The 17,896-nt window shown below is 46.2% G+C and overlaps 1 protein-coding gene across 1 annotated transcript in view; it reads right to left on the reverse strand.

Annotated features, from left to right (window-relative positions):
• LOC143805877 (cytochrome P450 2C5-like) overlaps positions 1-8,552 on the reverse strand; it is a 49,796-nt gene extending 41,244 nt beyond the window's left edge. Inside the window, exon 1 of the mRNA XM_077285618.1 lies at positions 8,343-8,552. Coding sequence (XP_077141733.1) covers positions 8,343-8,525 — 183 coding nt within the window. The 5' untranslated portion in view covers positions 8,526-8,552. The remainder of the gene's footprint in view (positions 1-8,342) is intronic.
• Between the last annotated feature and the right edge of the window lie 9,344 nt (positions 8,553-17,896).

Genomic DNA, 17,896 nt, shown 5'->3' on the forward strand with positions numbered 1-17,896 from the left:
CTCCAAACCTGTGTTCACACACAGTGTCCTTGCACTTTAGCATTGCTTTCAATGGTGAAAAAAACATTCAACAGAAAATGTAATTTTATCATTGCAATACCTTATCTGATCATGTGGTGTGAGACATAATCAGACACATAGAAAGTCACAATTTTTACATTGCAGCTAGGTTTGCATTGTAGTAGGTCATGGGTCTTCCAGCAGGACAATGATCCCAAACATACATCAAGAAGAACCCAGAAATAGATTAAAACAAAGCACTGGAGAGTTTAGAAGTGGTAACTCCAGTTCCACTAGCATAAAGTCTGACTAGATGTCTGTGTTATGCTATACCTACTGCCACACCTCAACATACACGAGTTGCAGATAAGAGCGGTATTATTGTAGAATATAGAACTGGCAGCTTGCATAAATTTCAGAGTACAGATTACCATAAAAAACATGAATCGATCGGAGAGCCCTTTAGATCACACAATTTCTCTACTGTATAAGATGTTTCAAGAAAATCAAATTACTTCGCATGATCCTACTTTATTCTTTTCTTAGTGGGAAAGCGAACCTAATAAACCGTTGACGATCCAGGATTCTCCTTTTCACTTGCAGATCCTCATTATGCTCGACATACCAGGAAAGAAGTTGCAAACTGCTGACTCAGTGGTATAGATGCCATCCGCTGTTCACCATATGTTCCCCACAACGCCAGACATATGTTGGAAGTGTTGGAAGGAAAAGGGCACATAATCACATATATGGTGGTCATGTCCGCCTATTAAAAACTTCTGGTCGGCTGTTTTCGACCTATATAATAAATTGTCTCTCTATGAAATTTTGCCCACATTGGAATTAGCCTTACTATCTTTATGTGACATTCCCATCTCCAAATTTAAAAATGGCTTATTTAGACATTTCTTAACAGCCGCACGAAATCTAATTCCCTGCTACTGGAAACAAACAAAGTTTCCTTCTCGCTCCGATTTTGTGTCAGAACTTAATTATATTTTCAGAATGGAGCAATTGATAGGTCAAAGCGCTGGAAATTCAGACAAGATCTACAATATATGGACACCTTGGATTGCATTTAGGGAGACTGAGGAACTGACCGCCTGGTTAAATAAAATGGCCTAACGGAAACAAACTGACTTATGTTTTTTAATACTACCTAATCTGAAAATTTAGACCATGACTAGTAGTAATAATTACAGAAACAAGATGTGTTGAACGAGAGACCAGGTCTTTCCCCCACTTTCTCCTCCCAAACCCCCTTGCTATCACCCAATTTCTCCTTCTAATATACCCCCTTCTCAACTATCTCTAGCCTATTCTACTCCATATCTTTTTCTTATCCCCCCCTTCTGTACTTACTGTACAAGCTGTCCTGTCCTGGCTGTATCCTGTATGCAGTGTGAGAATTCCCTATGTGATGACCATCCGACAGCCCACAAAAAGGCACTGGATCATACACTAATAGAACCCATCGGCTTTTTTGGTTTAAACATTTTTTCCTTCAACTAGAAGATGGGTCCACAGAAAAGCATTTTTCCCATTCTTAAGGTGTGGGTATCCTAGACTGGCAAGGCCCATTAACTAAGTGCATGGGTTTAAGAACATTTACCCCCGGGGAGTTTACATATACATAAAAGTATGTTCAAGGTAGGTGTTATGACCCCAATGGCAGAGGGTCTCAGAAAAGTTTCTAAGTCTGCAAACACAAAAACCAGCTCATAGGGCAGTGGTAACTGATCTGACCATATATCTAATCCTAGCACCACAAATATCAGCAGCCGGGGAACGTACCTACGTTGGTTCTAGACATCTCGCGCCAGCCGGAGAACTAACTAACCCTAGAAGGGAAAAGATAGACCTTTCTTGCCTCCAGAGAAAAGACCCCAAAAGTTGGATACAAGCCCCCAACAAATAATAACTGTGAGGTAAGAGGAAAAAACAAACGTAAGAATGAGCTAGGTATTTAGCAAAGAGAGGCCCACTAGCTAATAGCAGAATATAGTAAGATAACTTATATGGTCAGCAAAAACCCTATCAAAAATATCCACGCTGGATATTCAAGAACCCCCGAACCGTCTAACGGCCCGGGGGGAGAACACCAGCCCCCTAGAGCTTCCAGCAAGGTCAGGACTCACATTTAGTACAAGCTGGACAAAAATGAGAGCAAGCAAATAACCCAAAAAACAAAGAAGCAGGACTTAGCTTAATTTTGCACGAACCAGGACCAGCAGATAGGAGCAAACAAAAAGGATCTGATTACAACGATGCCAGGCACTGGACTAAGGATCCAGGAGGTTTATATAGCAACACCCCTGGACTAACGACCCAGGTGGGTGCAAACTGAGGAAAGAAAATCCCAGAGTCATATCACTAATAACCACCAGAGGGAGCCAAGAAGTCTAATTCACAACAGGTAGGCCTCTAAATATTGTCGATGCGGGTATCATAAACCCCATAAAAATTTCTATCAAAGGTAGCACACTGTTGATATGGTCATGAAGGAGGAGGATGACACAAAAAAGATGAAATCTCGAAGCATATACCCATGTTTGGGTGGAAATGGGTGCATGTATAAACCGGAAAAAAGAAACAAAAAACACTGGGCTTTAGTTTATGTTCCGCTGCTGTCATCCTGTGGTGTACAGAAGTCTGGCCCAATCCAGCTATTGTTCATTTTGATAAGAGTCAGCCTATCAGCATTTTCAGTTGACAGGCGGATGCGACTATCAGTTAAAATATCTCTGGCAACACTAAAAACCCCTCTGACAAAATGCTAGTGGCAGGGCAGGCAAGGACCTCGATGGCATAGAGAAACAGTTCATTCCACGTGTTGAGCTTTGATGCCTAATAGTTGCAAGTCATAGATGAATCATGCAGTAGGCTGGTACAGTTAGCAAGGATCTCCTTAAGCATCTTCCAAAACTTTTTCCTCCTTGTCAGACAACCCTTCGCATCAGGACCCAGGTGCTGCAGGGTGTGAGGAAACACCTTCCAGAGTGTTCCCCTGCCTCTGCTGCATCTGGTGTGTGTCTCCCTCGTCTCCCCTTCTTGATTGTCCAATGAACTGTGACCTCTGCCACCAGGCTTTTTCTTTTAATAATTCTTCAACTAGCACCTTCTGGCACTGCATCATTTTATTAGACCTCTCCACCATGGAAAGAAGAGATGAAAAGTTCTCTTTGTAGCATGGGTCAAAAAGGATGACCAACCAGTAATTAGCATCGGCCAAAATGAGAATACGAGAGTCATGGGTAAGGCAGTGCAGCAAACTCAGAAATGTGTGACAGACGGCCAACAGCGAAGACTTCCCTGTCCCCACCAAGAGGACAACAATCCATATTGTCATCCTTGTTCTCCTCATCATGCCCCCTTTCCTCTTCAGACCATCCACAGTGAACAGACAGGATGAAGATGGAGTGGGTAGTACCATTTGTAGTGCAGGCAACCAGCACCTGTTCCTCCTACCCCTTATTATCACCCAATCCACATTGAGAAGAAAAGATAAAGCTGGGCTGTGTAACATCATCCAGGACCATCTCAACTTGCTCTGCCTGCAAAGCCTTCTCTTTAATTGTTCGATGGTGATGCTGATTATGGTGTCATCGTTGCTCACCATCTTTGTCGAGTCCTTAAAGTTTTGGAGAATCGCACAGATGTCAGCCATCCATGCCTACTCACCAGCTCTTATGTGTAAAGGCTGCAGCACTGCCACAGCAGCGGCAGCTGTTGCTGACTTGTGGAAATGGACACACACGTGGCGTACTTTCACATGTAGCTTAGAAAGATCTTGGTACCACTAAACCACTAAGTTTAGCATGTGGGCCAGGCATGGTATGTGTGCGAGGTTGCTAAGCTTCAGAGCTGCCACCAGGTTATGGCCATTGTCACACATGACCATGCCTGGTTGTAGGTTCAGGGGCGAGAGACACAAATCAGCCTGGTCTGTGTCACGCTCATGCCCCACTGTGCCACAAACCAGACTACCCTGGAAGGGGCGTGACTAGGACAGCTGCCTTGGTCTTCTCTGGAGCCTCTGATGGTGGGTTCAGGATTGTGTGGCAGGCAGCTGCCAGGTGCTACTCCAGGGTGGTGTCTGGCTGTGGCTGCTGATCCCACTTGGAGAACAGGAACACCCATGACTAGGCGGCTGGCAGGCATGGCAGAGACACAGGGCTGGCAGGCAAGGCTGAGACACAGGGCTGACAGGCACAGCTTGAGACACAGGGCTGGCAGGCACGGCTGAGACACAGGGCTGGTAGGCACGGCTGAGACACAGGGCTGGCAAGCACGACTGAGACACAGGGCTGGCAGGCACGGCTGAGACACAGGGCTGGCAGGCACGTCTGAGACACAGGGCTGGCAGGCACGGCTGAGACACAGGGCTGGCAGGCACGGCTGAGACACAGGGCTGGCAGGCACCTATTCACATAGGAGGTACAGGTACAGATACCAGCAGGAAGGAATGACGTATGAAGGAACAGGTGTGGTGGATGGATTAGGTAGGATCCTGTTCACACAGCGGGTGCAGGTACTGGTACTGATGGGAAGGAATGGAGTTTGAAGAAACAGGTTTGGACTTATTCACACAGGAGGAAAATGCAAGGCTGCAGATAAGAGCTGTAGAGCACCAAGGGGTTCTGCAGCAGCAGAACCAGAATGAAGCAGAACCGCAGGAGTACGGAGCATGGGCAGAGCCACAAGAGTATGGAGCAGAGTAGAACCACAAGGAGCGGTGCCGCAGAACAAGGGCAGAGCGGAGCCGCAGAGTGCAGAGTGAAGTTACAGAGTGCAGACCAAAGAGCAAAGCAAAGCAGGATACTGAGTGCAGAGCCAAGAGCAAAGCAAAGCAGGACACAGAAGGGAAAGAAGCCAGAGACAAGGAGGCAGGGAGACAGAAGTAGAACAGAGTTCAGACAAGGTAATGGTACAAGATAAGGTACAGGAACAAAGACACAGGGACCGGGATATTCTGCCTCCTGGAGGGCAGACAGACAAGTACAAAGCAGGGCTAGAAGTAGGACACAGGGACCAGGATATTCTGCCTCCTGGAGGGCAGACAGACAAGAACAAGGCAAGGAGTAAAGCCTTCAGAGAAGGCAAAACACAGAGCAAGACCTGTCAGCTCAGAAGCTAAACACTAACTGAGTTAACACATTGCACTGGCAAGTTCCACAGGGTGGAGCTGCAATAAATACTAGAGACCTCTTAGTAATTGGTCAGGGACACATTAGAAAGGTGCACCCTGATTCCATAAGAACCAGAGAGTTCTGGCGCCGCCCCCCTATGCACACAGCCAGGAAGCATGCAGAGAGCAGAGGCACATAACATGGAGCCGGCAGCAGACAGAGACCACAACATGACCTGAAATAGTGAGTAAGATTGTGTGTGAGAGATGGGAGGCCATGCACTGATGCCGGCAGAGTTGTTACAGTCTGTTAGACCTTTCAACTATCTTCAGCGGTGTGCCATTTGTCAATAAAGCTTAGTTTCAGCAGACCTTGTTGCTGCTTGGCTAAGGCAGTGCTGCAGCGCCTCCAGCTTGTGAGTGATGTTGATGTTTGTGAGATGGAAATTGAGGAGGAGGTGCAGGAACTACTGTAGAAGGTAGGGCAACCCTGATTGAATCAGAGCTCGCAATCCTCTGTGTCAGTAGTATGAGTTTCGTACCAGCGTCCAACTAGGTCCCGGATTCCACAATGTTCACCCAGTGTGCCATCAGGGACATGTAGCGTAGCTAGTCACAAGCACTTGTCCAGGTGTTCGTGGTGTAGTTTCCCAGTAACTGCATTGTTTGAAGGCACGGATAATGAAATCGTGGCAGCTAGGTACCACGTACCAAGGGAAGACCACCGTGATGAGGTTTCAGAAAGCTTCTATCTCCACAAGCCTAAAAGGCAACATTTCCAGGGCAAGCAGTCTGGAAATCTGTCCGTTTAGTATTGTAGGCTGTGGACATGTTTGCTGATAATAATTGCAAATGTGCAACAACAGTTGCATAGTGGAAGTCATCTTTGCCTACACCATGGACAGGGGATTGGCGTGACCGAAGAACAGGGTTAGAAGCAGTGATGTCACCCGCAGACATTGTTTCTGGACCCTGGCATTCTGCCCAAGTAGTTGGGTGCATTTCTTGAATGTGCCTGAGCATTCTTGTGGTGGTCAGGCTGGTACTTGTGCTGCCTCTACTGATGCTGGCATAGCAGATGCTGCAAATTTCTATTTTTTGGGTTAATTTGGCTGTCCTTAAAAAAGTGCCAGACTTATGAGCACTTATCCCTTGACTTGGTAACTTCACCCATGTTAGTGCTCTGGGGATCCATTGCCCTCTTTTTGTCTCTGGCCACCCCACTGCCTCTTCGTGCCTGTTGTGGTGCTGCAGATCACTTCTTTTATGCGCTACTGTCCTTGCTTTGCATGTCACCTTCCCAGGTTGTGTCACTGAGTTCATCGTCCACCACCTTGTCTTCTACATCTGCACCCTGGTTCTCCTCATGACTTGCTGACATAACAGCAATAGCTGGCAATTGTGTCTCATCATCATCCAGCTCTTGCAACAGTAACTGCATTTTCTATCCATCGCTTTCCTTTCTTGTGATCGTGGCTGCTCAAATATTTGAGCATTGCTAAATGCGATCTACTCATGACCCTCTTGACAGCAGGCAAAGTTTCACCTTGACCACGGCTTTGGCCTCTGCGCTCATCATTAGCATCACATCCACTTCCCGGTACCTTACCACATGACTTGCCCATTTTTAATTACGTATGATATATACCTGTTGAGAAAACTTTGCAGACAACATTACAATGTCAGAAAAATTTGCCCACTACAGATGGATGTATAAGACTGCAGTATAAATATAGCAATGTGCTTTTTTTAGCAAACAATTTATTTTTTGTGGCTTTTGAGGCCAGAGTTTTATACGGTAAATACAGAATAAAATTTCCCTGCTCCAAAAAATTGCAGTATTACAATGCTAGCAAAATGTGCCCACTTCAGTATCAACATAGCAATGTGATTTTTTTAACAAAAATTCTTTTGGTGGGGTTTTCATGGCCCAACTCTAGCATGATAAATGCTGTATAAAATGTCTCTGCTGGGAAAAATTACAGTATTGCAATGCCAGCAAATTTTGTCCAATTGAGATGGAGGTATGAGACTGCAGTATGAATATAGCAAAGAGATTTTTAAAAAAAATCATTTTTTCTGGGGTTTTGAAACCCAACTGTAGCACGATAAATGCTATATAAAATTTCACTGCTCAAAAAACTTATAGCATTACAAATTTAAATGGACATATGACCCTGCAGTATCAATATAGCAATGCTTATTAAGATCCAACCAAGTCTGGCTGTATGATCTTGACGCACAATTGCCACAGTAAAAATGGTGTATAATATTTCCCTGCTCAGAACAATTTGCATGATTAAAAGCAAATAGAATATTATTCACCCTGAGAAGGGGCTTTGGTATGAGTCGTAGGCTGCAGCATAAAGGACGTTCAATTTATCCTATCCTATCCTACACGATCCCTTCAGCACAATCTCTCCCTAAGTGCTGCTAACAGCCATAGTACTGTTTATTATAATTAGCCCTAAGAAAGGCTGTTGTTGTACTTCACAGAAATATAAATGTGGTTGATTCCCTGGCTAATACGCAGCTACAATTCTGTCCCTCTCTCATTATCACCTCAGCCTGCTCTGCCTGGGTATAGTGTGCTGAGCCAATCACAGTAATGCCAAAACCATGATGGCTACGGCTTCAGTGACTGGCAGGCTATCACCACATGCTCACTAGCTGTCTAAAAAGCATCAAACATGCAGGACGGGAACTCGAGCTCAAGCTTGAACATTCAAAAATTACTCGATCGAGTAATGAGTAGTGACGAGCACGCTCGCTCCTCACTATAAGTAGTATACTTTAGGTAAATATGTCACCAAAGAAAAACCAGACAATGATTCACTCTTTATAACAACTTTACAAAGGAGTAGGGGGCACTCTATATGTTGAATGGCAATTTAAATATTAATATTAGAAACGGTCTTTACATTTAAAGTAGTAAAACAAAAAATGATCTACCCCAAAAAATTGGATGGTAGATCAGCATTTAAGGGCAAGATATTTTTTCTTATACTAAATGGTACTGGGGGGGGTCATAATTAATCTATCAATTAATGATTCATAATTGATCCAAAGATGTTGAACTTGATAGACCTGTCATTTTTTTGCCTGTGTAAATATTTGTAAATCTACTAACCTTTAATTTCCCAATTCTTGGATTCTAGATTAACTCACCGTTCATTGTTGATATCATAGTCTGTCTGGAACTAAATAGACTCACCTTATATATTGACTTAAATGCTTGTTTGTTATTGAATTGAAGAACATTTCCCAGGATGGGCAATGGTGTAGGTCCTGGTGGCAATTTTCCTTTTCCCTTGGCTATTCTGGATTGTGTTATGTTTAGAAGAATGAAGATCACACAACCTATTAGTAACAGAGTTGTTGCTCCAATGAAATCCATTTTGACAAAGGTTTTTGGAATTAAATGTAACACTAGGTGTGTTAGCACTTCTTATAGATGAATTCCCTCATGAGCAATATAGTTAAGGTTTTGATATCAAGTTACTCATTAGCCACATAAGTCAACTTAGTTCTTTGACTAGAATCCAAGTACATTGCCAAGACTAAGAAACATTTGGCAGAAGTAGGACTGATAGATGAACTCAGTTCTTTCTGAAGATTCCAAGTCCATTGTCAAGACTGAGAAACAAATCTCAAAATATTGACTCGTTGCACTGTAACTGCAAAGATTAAGAAAAAAATGTTATTAACCAGCTCAGCCCCACTGTGATATTAATTATGGTGCTGACTAGGGTTGAGCGAAACGGATCGGCATTTTCATAAGTCGCCGACTTTTGGCAAAGTCGGGTTTCATGAAACCCGACCCGATCCCAGCGTGGGATCGGCCATGCGGTACATGATCTTCGCGCCAAAGTCGCGTTTCCTATGACGCTTAAAGCGCCATTTCTCAGCCAATGAAGGTGTACGCAGAGTGTGGGCAGCGTGATGACATAGATCCTGGTCCCCACCATCTTAGAGAAGGGCATGGCAGTGATTGGCTTGCTTTCTGCGGCGTCACAGGGGCTATAAAGGGGCGTTCCCGCCGACCGCCATGTTACTGCTGCTGATCTGAGCATAGGGAGAGGTCGCTGCCGCTTCGTCAGAAGCAGGGAGAGCGTTAGGCAGGGTAAATTAAGCCCCAAACCGCTTGTGCTGTAGCGATTTCCACTGTCCAACCCCACCTTTTCTTTTTGGGACAGTGGAGGCTCGATTTCTGTGCAACAGCTCTGTAGGTTATAAGGCTCCCTGATAGCTGCGTTGCTGTGTGTACGCCGCTGTGCAAACCAACTGCTTTTTTCAAAGCACAAATCCTGTTGCTCCTTCCTTTCTGCACAGCTATCTTGTTTGTTTGTCCACACTTGTGACTTTTGTGTGCAGGACTCCTTTTTATTGCTGCCTGACATACTTTTCTGATATAACTGTAGGGAGATAGTAATTGTAGTACAGTCCCTTTTTTTTTTATATCTCTTCAAGCCACTTTTTGCCACAGAAAATATACTCTAATACAGTGGCCCAGATTTATTCACAATTCTCCCAGAAAAAAAAATAAAAGTGGGAGATTAAGATTGGCAAATCTGCATTAGTGCCAGTCCTGTGTGTGGCATCTGTCTTTGTTTTTCTGCCACAGAAAACCTACTGTGTATCAGTGGGCCTGATTTCTTCACAATTCTCCCAGAAAAAAAATAAAAGTGGGAGATTAAGATTGGCAAATCTGCATTAGTGCCAGTCCTGTGTGTGGCATTTTTTTTTCTGCCACAGAAAAACTACTGTGTAACAGTGGGCCTGATTTCTTCACAATTCTCCCAGAAAAAAAAATAAAAGTGGGAGATTAAGATTGGCAAATCTGCATTAGTGCCATCCTGTGTGTGGCATTTTTTTTTTTTTTTTGTCTGCCACAGAAAACCTGCTGTGTAACAGTGGGCCTGATTTCTTCACAATTCTCCCAGGAAAAAAAAAAAAAGTGGGAGATTAAGATTGGCAAATCTGCATTAGTGCCAGTCCTGTGTGTGGCATTTTTTTTTTCTGCCACAGAAAACCTACTGTGTAACAGTGGGCCTGATTTCTTCACAATTCTCCCAGAAAAAAAAATAAAAGTGGGAGATTAAGATTGGCAAATCTGCATTAGTGCCAGTCCTATGTGTGGCATTTTTTTTTTCTGCCACAGAAAACCTACTGTATAACAGTGGGACAGATTAAATCACTTGTCTCACATATCCCCCAAAAGAATTAAAATAAAGGGAGAATAATCTTGCCAAACCTGTGCATCTGTGCGAGTGCTGTCGGTGGTATCTGTCAGTCATTTTGCGCCACAGGAACTATACCGTGATATAGTGGGCCTGATTCAAACCCTTGTCTCCCATATAAAAAAAAGAGGGACATTTCTATTGCCAGTGTGTGCATCTGCGTCACTCCTGTTAGTGCTATATCTGCCAGCCTCTTTCTGCCAATCAAACAGTGTAGTGTAATACAGTGGGCCTGATTTTTCACTGCATTCTCCCACACATAAAGAGGGTCATTTCTAGTGCCAGTGTTTTTATCTGCGTCCCTCCTGTTAGTGCCATATCTGCCAGCCTCTTTCTGTCAATCAGACAGTGTAGTGTAATACAGTGGTCCTGATTTTTCACTGCATTCTCCCACACATAAAGAGGGTCATTTCTAGTGCCAGTGTTTTTATCTGCGTCACTCCTGTTAGTGCCATATCTGCCAGCCTCTTTCAGCCAACCAAAGTGTGTTGTTGTGTAATACAGTGGGCCTGATTTTTCACTGCATTCTCCCACACATAAAGAGGGACATTTCTATTGCCAGTGTTTTTCTCTGTGTCACTCCTGTTAGTGCCATATCTGCCAGCCTCTTTCTGCCAATCAGACAGTGTAGTGTAATACAGTGGGCCTGATTTTTCCCTGGATTCTCCCACACATAAAGAGGGACATTTCTACTGTCAGTGTGTGCATCTGCGTCACTCCTGTTAGTGCCATATCTGCCAGCCTCTTTCTGCTAATCAAACTGTGTTGTTGTATAATACAGTGAGCCTGATTTTTCACTGCATTCTCCCACACATAAATAGGGACATTTCTATTGCCAGTGTTTTTATCTGCGTCACTCCTGTTAGTGCCATATCTGCCAGCCTCTTTCTGCTAATCAAACTGTGTTGTTGTGTAATACAGTGAGCCTGATTTTTCACTGCATTCTCCCACACATAAAGAGGGTCATTTCTATTGCCAGTGTTTTTATCTGCGCCACTCCTGTTAGTGCCATATCTGCCAGCCTCTTTCTACTAATCAAACTGTCCAGTGTAATACAGTGGGCCTCATTTTTCACTGCATTCTCCCACACATAAAAAAGGGAGATTTACATTCCCAACAAGTTCACGCACACCTTGTACCTGGTTTTACAGGACCACATAACGGTTGTTAGTTTGGTAACATTTTTCCAAGAATGAGGAAGTCTGGTGGAAGAGGTCGTGGCCGTGGGCGGTCATTGGCAGCTGGTAATGATGGTAGTGGTGGTGGTCGTGGAGCATCAGGTGGTCGTGAGAAAAGCAGTATAGCCCCTAAGTCTCGAGTTGTTGCGCCAGCGTCCTCGTCTGGCTACACAAGGCCTCGAGGGCTCCCTTTTCTAGGAATAGGAAAACCGCTTTTGAAGCCGGAGCAGCAGGAACAAGTATTGGCTTTTATTGCTGACTCTGCCTCTAGCTCTTTCGCCTCCTCCTCGGAAAGTGCCAAATGTCAGAGCAGTGCGTCGTCAGTGGATGCTCCCGGTCAGGAACAAGTCGCTTCCTTGTGTCCTTCACCGAGAACAACAGTGAAGGATGCGTCAGGCGACACAACTGGTTACTCCATGGAGCTCTTTACACATACCGTGCCTGGGTTAGAAAGGGAAATTGTTAACAGGCCATGCCCATTACAAGATGAATCGGACATGGAGTGCACAGATGCACAGCCACAGCCAGATTATTATGCTGTTTCTTTGACTCAGATCAGAACATTGCCCTCGCAGTGTACTGATCCAGAAACTGCCCCCGATGAGACTATGGAGCCCCGTCACGAATGCTATAGCACCGGCTTACACGGTGACCCAGAGGAAGGTGCACAGAACATAGAAGAGGAGGTCATAGATGACCCAGTTTTTGACCCCGATTGGCAGCCATTGGGGGAATAGGGTGCAAGCGGCAGTAGCTCTGAAGCGGAGGAGGAGCCACAGCAGGCATCAACATCGCAACAGGTTCCATCTGGCAGGCCCGTATCTGGCCAAAAACGTCTGGCAAAACCAAAACCAGTTGTAGGACAGCATGGCCATCAGGTTAAAGTAGCTCAGAGTGCAATGCCTGAAAAGGTATCCGATAGGAAGAGTGCAGTCTGGAATTTTTCTAAACAAGATCCCAATGATCAGCGCAAAGTCATCTGTAAGAAATGCTCAAGGACCTTCAGCAGAGGTCAGAATGTTAAAAATTTAAATACAAGTTGCATGCATAGACATTTAACCACCATGCACTTGCAAGCCTGGACAAACTACCAAACGTCCCTTAACGTTGTAGCACCCTCTCACAATGAAGCTAGTCAGCAACGCGTCATTCCTTCCTTCACTGTAAGCCCACCGTTTACCACACCACCTGCAGGTAATGTGGCGGTTTCGTCGCAAGGCCAAAGCAGTCAGGGAATCACCAGGTTCGTGGTCGGAAAAACTGTATGTAGGGCACCATCAAGAATACCATCACCAACCCTGTCTCAGTCACCCATGTCCACCGGCACCCCCGCTAGTTCCACCGTATGCAGCTCTCCAGTCCAGCTCACCCTACATGAGACTCTCGTTAGGAAAAGGAAGTACTCATCCTCGCATCCGCGTACACAGGGTTTGAACGCCCACATTGCTAGACTAATCTCGTTAGAGATGATGCCCTACCGGTTAGTTGAAACCGAAGCTTTCAAAGCCCTGATGGACTACGCTGTACCACGCTACGAGCTACCAAGTCGACACTTCTTTTCAAGAAAAGCCATCCCAGCCCTCCACCAGCATGTAAAAGACCGCATTGTCCATGCGCTCAGGCAATCTGTGAGTAGAAAGGTGCACCTGACAACAGATGCATGGACCAGTAAGCATGGCCAGGGGCGTTACGTCTCCATCACGGCACACTGGGTTAATGTGGTGGATGCAGGGTCCACAGGGGACAGTAATATTGGGACAGTTCTGCCTAGCCCACGGTCTAGGAAACAGTTGGCTGTAGGCGTTCGTCCCCCTCCTCCTCCTCGTCCTCCAGCAGAAGCGAGAGCTCGTCCACAGACCACAGTCGCACGACCACTCCATCCGCAGCTGCCACTGTTGCACACGAGGTGTCCAATTATGGAACAGCTAGTGGCAAGCGTCAGCAGGCTGTATTGGCAATGAAGTATTTGGGCGACAACAGACACACCGCGGAAGTTCTGTCCGAGTTCTTGCAGCAAGAAACTCGGTCATGGCTGGGCACTGTACATCTTGAAGCAGGCAAGGTAGTGAGTGATAACGGAAGGAATTTTATGGCTGCCATAGCCCTTTCACAACTGAAACACATTCCTTGCCTGGCTCACACCTTAAACCTAGTGGTGCAGTGCTTCCTGAAAAGTTATCTGGGGTTACCCGACCTGCTGCTGAAAGTGCGCAGACTTTGCTCTCACATCCGCCGTTCGCCCGTACACTCCAGCCGTATGCAGAACCATCAGCGGTCTTTGAACCTTCCCCAGCATCGCCTAATCATCGACATTGCAACAAGGTGGAACTCCACACTGCACATGCTTCATAGACTGTGCGAACAGAGGCGTGCTGTTATGTATTTGTGGGAGGATACACATACACGGGCAGGCAGTTGGATGGCAGACATGGAGTTGTCAGCTGTGCAGTGGTCGAAGCTCCAAGACCTGTGTCAAGTCCTTCAGTGTTTTGAGGAATGCACACGGCTTGTTAGTGCAGACAATGCCGTATTAAGCATGAGCATCCCCCTAATGCGTCTGCTGATGCTAAGTTTGACGCACATAAAGGAACAGGCATCTGCAGCCGAGGATGAGGGAAGCCTTGATGACAGTCAGCCATTGTCTGCTCAGGGAAGTCTACAGGATGAGGTGGCGGGCGAAGAGGAGGAGGACGAGGAGGATGATGGGGATGACTATTTTTTGGATGAGGAAGCTTCTCAGGGGGCAATAGAAACTGCTGGCGGTGCAAGGCCGGGTTCAGGGTTTTTGAGGGAGACAAGTGACGTTGATTTGCCAGAAAGTGCTCCTCAACCCAGCATATGCACTGACTTGACAACTGGAACATTGGCCCACATGGCGGATTATGCCTTGCGTATCCTCAAAAGGGACCCACGCATTTTAAAAATGATGACAGATGACAATTACTGGTTGGCCTGCCTCCTTGATCCTCGCTATAAAGGCAAATTGCAAAATATCATGCCACATGAGAACCTCGAACAGATATTGGCAACCAAACAAGCTACTCTTGTAGACCGTTTGATTCAGGCATTCCCAGCACACAGCGCCGGTGATGGTTCTCACACGAGCTGCAGGGGGCAACAGGGCAGAGGTGTTAGAGGTGCACAGATCAGAAGTGGTATAGGACAGAGGGGTTTTCTTACCAGGTTGTGGAGTGATTTCGCAGTGACTGCAGACACGACAGGTACAGCAGCATCCATTCAAAGTGACAGGAGACAACATTTGTCCAGTATGGTTACTAACTATTTTTCCTCCATTACCGATGTTCTCACTCAACCGTCATTCCCCTTTGATTACTGGGCATCCAAAATAGACACCTGGCCTGAATTGGCTGAATATGCATTGCAGGAGCTTGCTTGCCCAGCAGCTAGTGTGCTATCAGAAAGAGTATTCAGTGCTGCTGGTTCAATACTGACCGAAAAAAGGACTCGTCTGGCTACCCAAAATGTTGATGATCTAAGCTTCATTAAAATGAACCACTCATGGATTTCAAATTATTTTGCCCGACCTTTTCCGGCTGACACATAGCTTTCCTGTAAAAAGGGCTTGCTTTGGGACTGGTGTTACTGACTGTTCCAATCTCTTAATTAGTAGCTGCTGTTTGTCCAGCATACGACATGTTTACACCTCCCTAAATGGCCTAACTCCCCCCACGGGGCCGTGGTCTCGCCACTTGTCGCAAGCACCCGTCACAGTGCCGTTTGTCTGAAGAGGTGGGTGTGCCCACTTTTGGTCGACGGCACTGGCACTGGGTCCCTCATAGTACAATGAAGTGTCTCTGGCGGTGGTGGCGCGCACCCAACGTCAGACACACCGTTGTAACATGAGGAGCCCTGGACTTGTACCGCCGGCCAGAAGAGAGTGTCCCCCGCCAAGGTCAAACAGTGCTCTACCACTTGCAAAATTATCTGTCGCTGCGCCACCACTGTTTAGTCTATGCGCTGAAATCCTTCCATGCCTGGCACAGACAATAACAATTTGTTGACATGTATGATGCTAGTTAAAATAGTCAGGGGCCCTGTCCTACATTTACACCAGTAAATACTTTGAGCCCAATTACAATGTCTGAAAGTCAGCATAGAAGCACACCCCTGTACCTAAGTATGCCACCCTTTTTTTTGTTTTTTGTTTTTTTTGGGATACATTAACATCAATTTAGGTTTTGGGACTCGGAGTACTTACTGTGTCAGACACTCCTTCCAATTGTCCTCCACTGACCACACCAATGCTGCCTGTGTACCCCTGCCACCTAATGGAAGCTGCATAGAGCCTATTTTATTATTTTAGGCCTAGGAAGTCTGTCTGCGGTCTCTCCTTCCAATTGTCCTCCGCTGACCACACCAATGCTGCCTGTGTACCCCTGCCACCTAATGGAAGCTGCATAGAGCCTATTTTATTATTTTAGGCCTAGGAAGTCTGTCTGCGGTCCCTCCTTCGAATTGTCCTCCGCTGACCACACCAATGCTGCCTGTGTACTCCTGCCACCTAATGGAAGCTGCATGGAGCCTATTTTATTATTTTAGGCCTAGGAAGTCTGTCTGCGGTCCCTCCTTCGAATTGTCCTCCGCTGACCACACCAATGCTGCCTGTGTACCCCTGCCACCTAATGGAAGCTGCATAGAGCCTATTTTATTATTTTAGGCCTAGGAAGTCTGTCTGCGGTCCCTCCTTCGAATTGTCCTCCGCTGACCACACCAATGCTGCTTGTGTACCTGTAAGGAGTTAAAAGCACAAGAAGAGTCTGGGGGCGGTTACCTGCTCGGCTCTGTGCCTGGAACCATTGAGCTGTGCTGGAGGTTCCCTAGGGGGCAGACTTGTAGACTGGGACAGAAAGAATCTCTGCAAGATAGCATAGGGGGTGGCAGAACTTATTGTCTCCCTTTTTGAGCACGTAGGCACTCATCTCTCTACACAAGCAGGTCCCCTGATGATTGGCTTGGAGGAAACGCGTCGGGACTGACCACAGGGAGAGTGCAGGGCATGTTGTTGCAGGGGTAGATGTGGACTGCCCTTGTAAGGGCGGGAGCTCTGGGGATAGCTTACTGGTAGCCCCATAGGGAATGACAGGGTATTGTCGTCTCTTTTCATCAAGTCCCGGATTACTCCCTGACCAGAGGTTTTCCGGTGCTCCTGCTCATGCATCTTGAAATCGGTGAGATTGTTCCTTTACCGTTTTACTTTAATAATCACTAGCAACACCATTTTTATAGGTGCTACATTTTTTGTTATTTAGTGATAATTGTTTTGCATGCAACCAATTGTATGGAGTATGGCCCTGCCATTCATATGAATGTGATTATGGTAGTTATGGTTTGAACCATACCTTGGTCGGCGTTCATTCCGCAAGTGCCACTGCAGTCGGAGTTGTTTGAATCCTAACGGGGGTCTTTTGTAGGTCTCATGGTGGGGACCTTACCCCATGTTTTTTATATCACTTTGGGTGACACTGTTTTGACTTTTATCCATTTAATATTAGTAAAAGTTATGTATTAGTCCACTTTTGCTGTTATTCTTGACAGAAAGAAAGCAGCCAGAGAGCGGGAAAGGGAAGCACGCAGCATGAAGAGCAGCGTGCAGAGCAGCGTGCAGAGCAGGGTGCAGAGCAGCGTGCAGAGCAGGGCGCAGCTGCACTCCGGAAGAGAGAGAGAGCTCCCGGTCTGAGGATAAACAGAGAGAGAGACTGCCCAGAAAGACTGCCTCTTGTGAGTACATAAAAGTGGACTCGGCTGTGACTGGAGAGGGGTGCTTTGAGACCCGTTTAGAGACTACTACACCCTGGTCCCCGCGGTATCAGTACAGAGACTTAACAGTGCAGAGCCCCTGTTTTCCTGGTACAGAGACAACAGTGCAGAGCCCTGATTTCCTGGCTGTGCTGTAAAAGTTAAAGACTCAGAGCCTGTGCATACCACATTAACTCCCGAAACCCCAGGCAGCAGGCTCCCAGAGACTACTCTGCCCACGGACAGCAGAGGGAAGACAAGTGCCGCTGTTTCTCGGCGCCTCCGTTGGAGAAGACGACCCTCCAAGCAAGTCCTCATCAGACTGATAAGTGTTCTTTTCTCAAGAAGTCCTGCTTAATTCTGTTATATTGTTTAACTCCCATATTTTTGCACTGTTTTATTGCTAGTTATTTTCCATTGCTTCCTCCCTGCGAGGAGAACCCTATTCCTGTTATTAAACCCCCTCAACTGTTGGTCTGTCTGTTCCATGGTGACATACTCAGTACCTGCATGCTATTACACTTAGCGTAGTTGGCAGGATGTCACACGGTAGCGCGGACAGGGCAGACCAAGCAGCTGGGGAAGTTCCCAGG

The sequence above is a fragment of the Ranitomeya variabilis genome, chromosome 2, assembly GCF_051348905.1.
Source record: "Ranitomeya variabilis isolate aRanVar5 chromosome 2, aRanVar5.hap1, whole genome shotgun sequence".
Taxonomy (NCBI): domain Eukaryota; kingdom Metazoa; phylum Chordata; class Amphibia; order Anura; family Dendrobatidae; genus Ranitomeya; species Ranitomeya variabilis.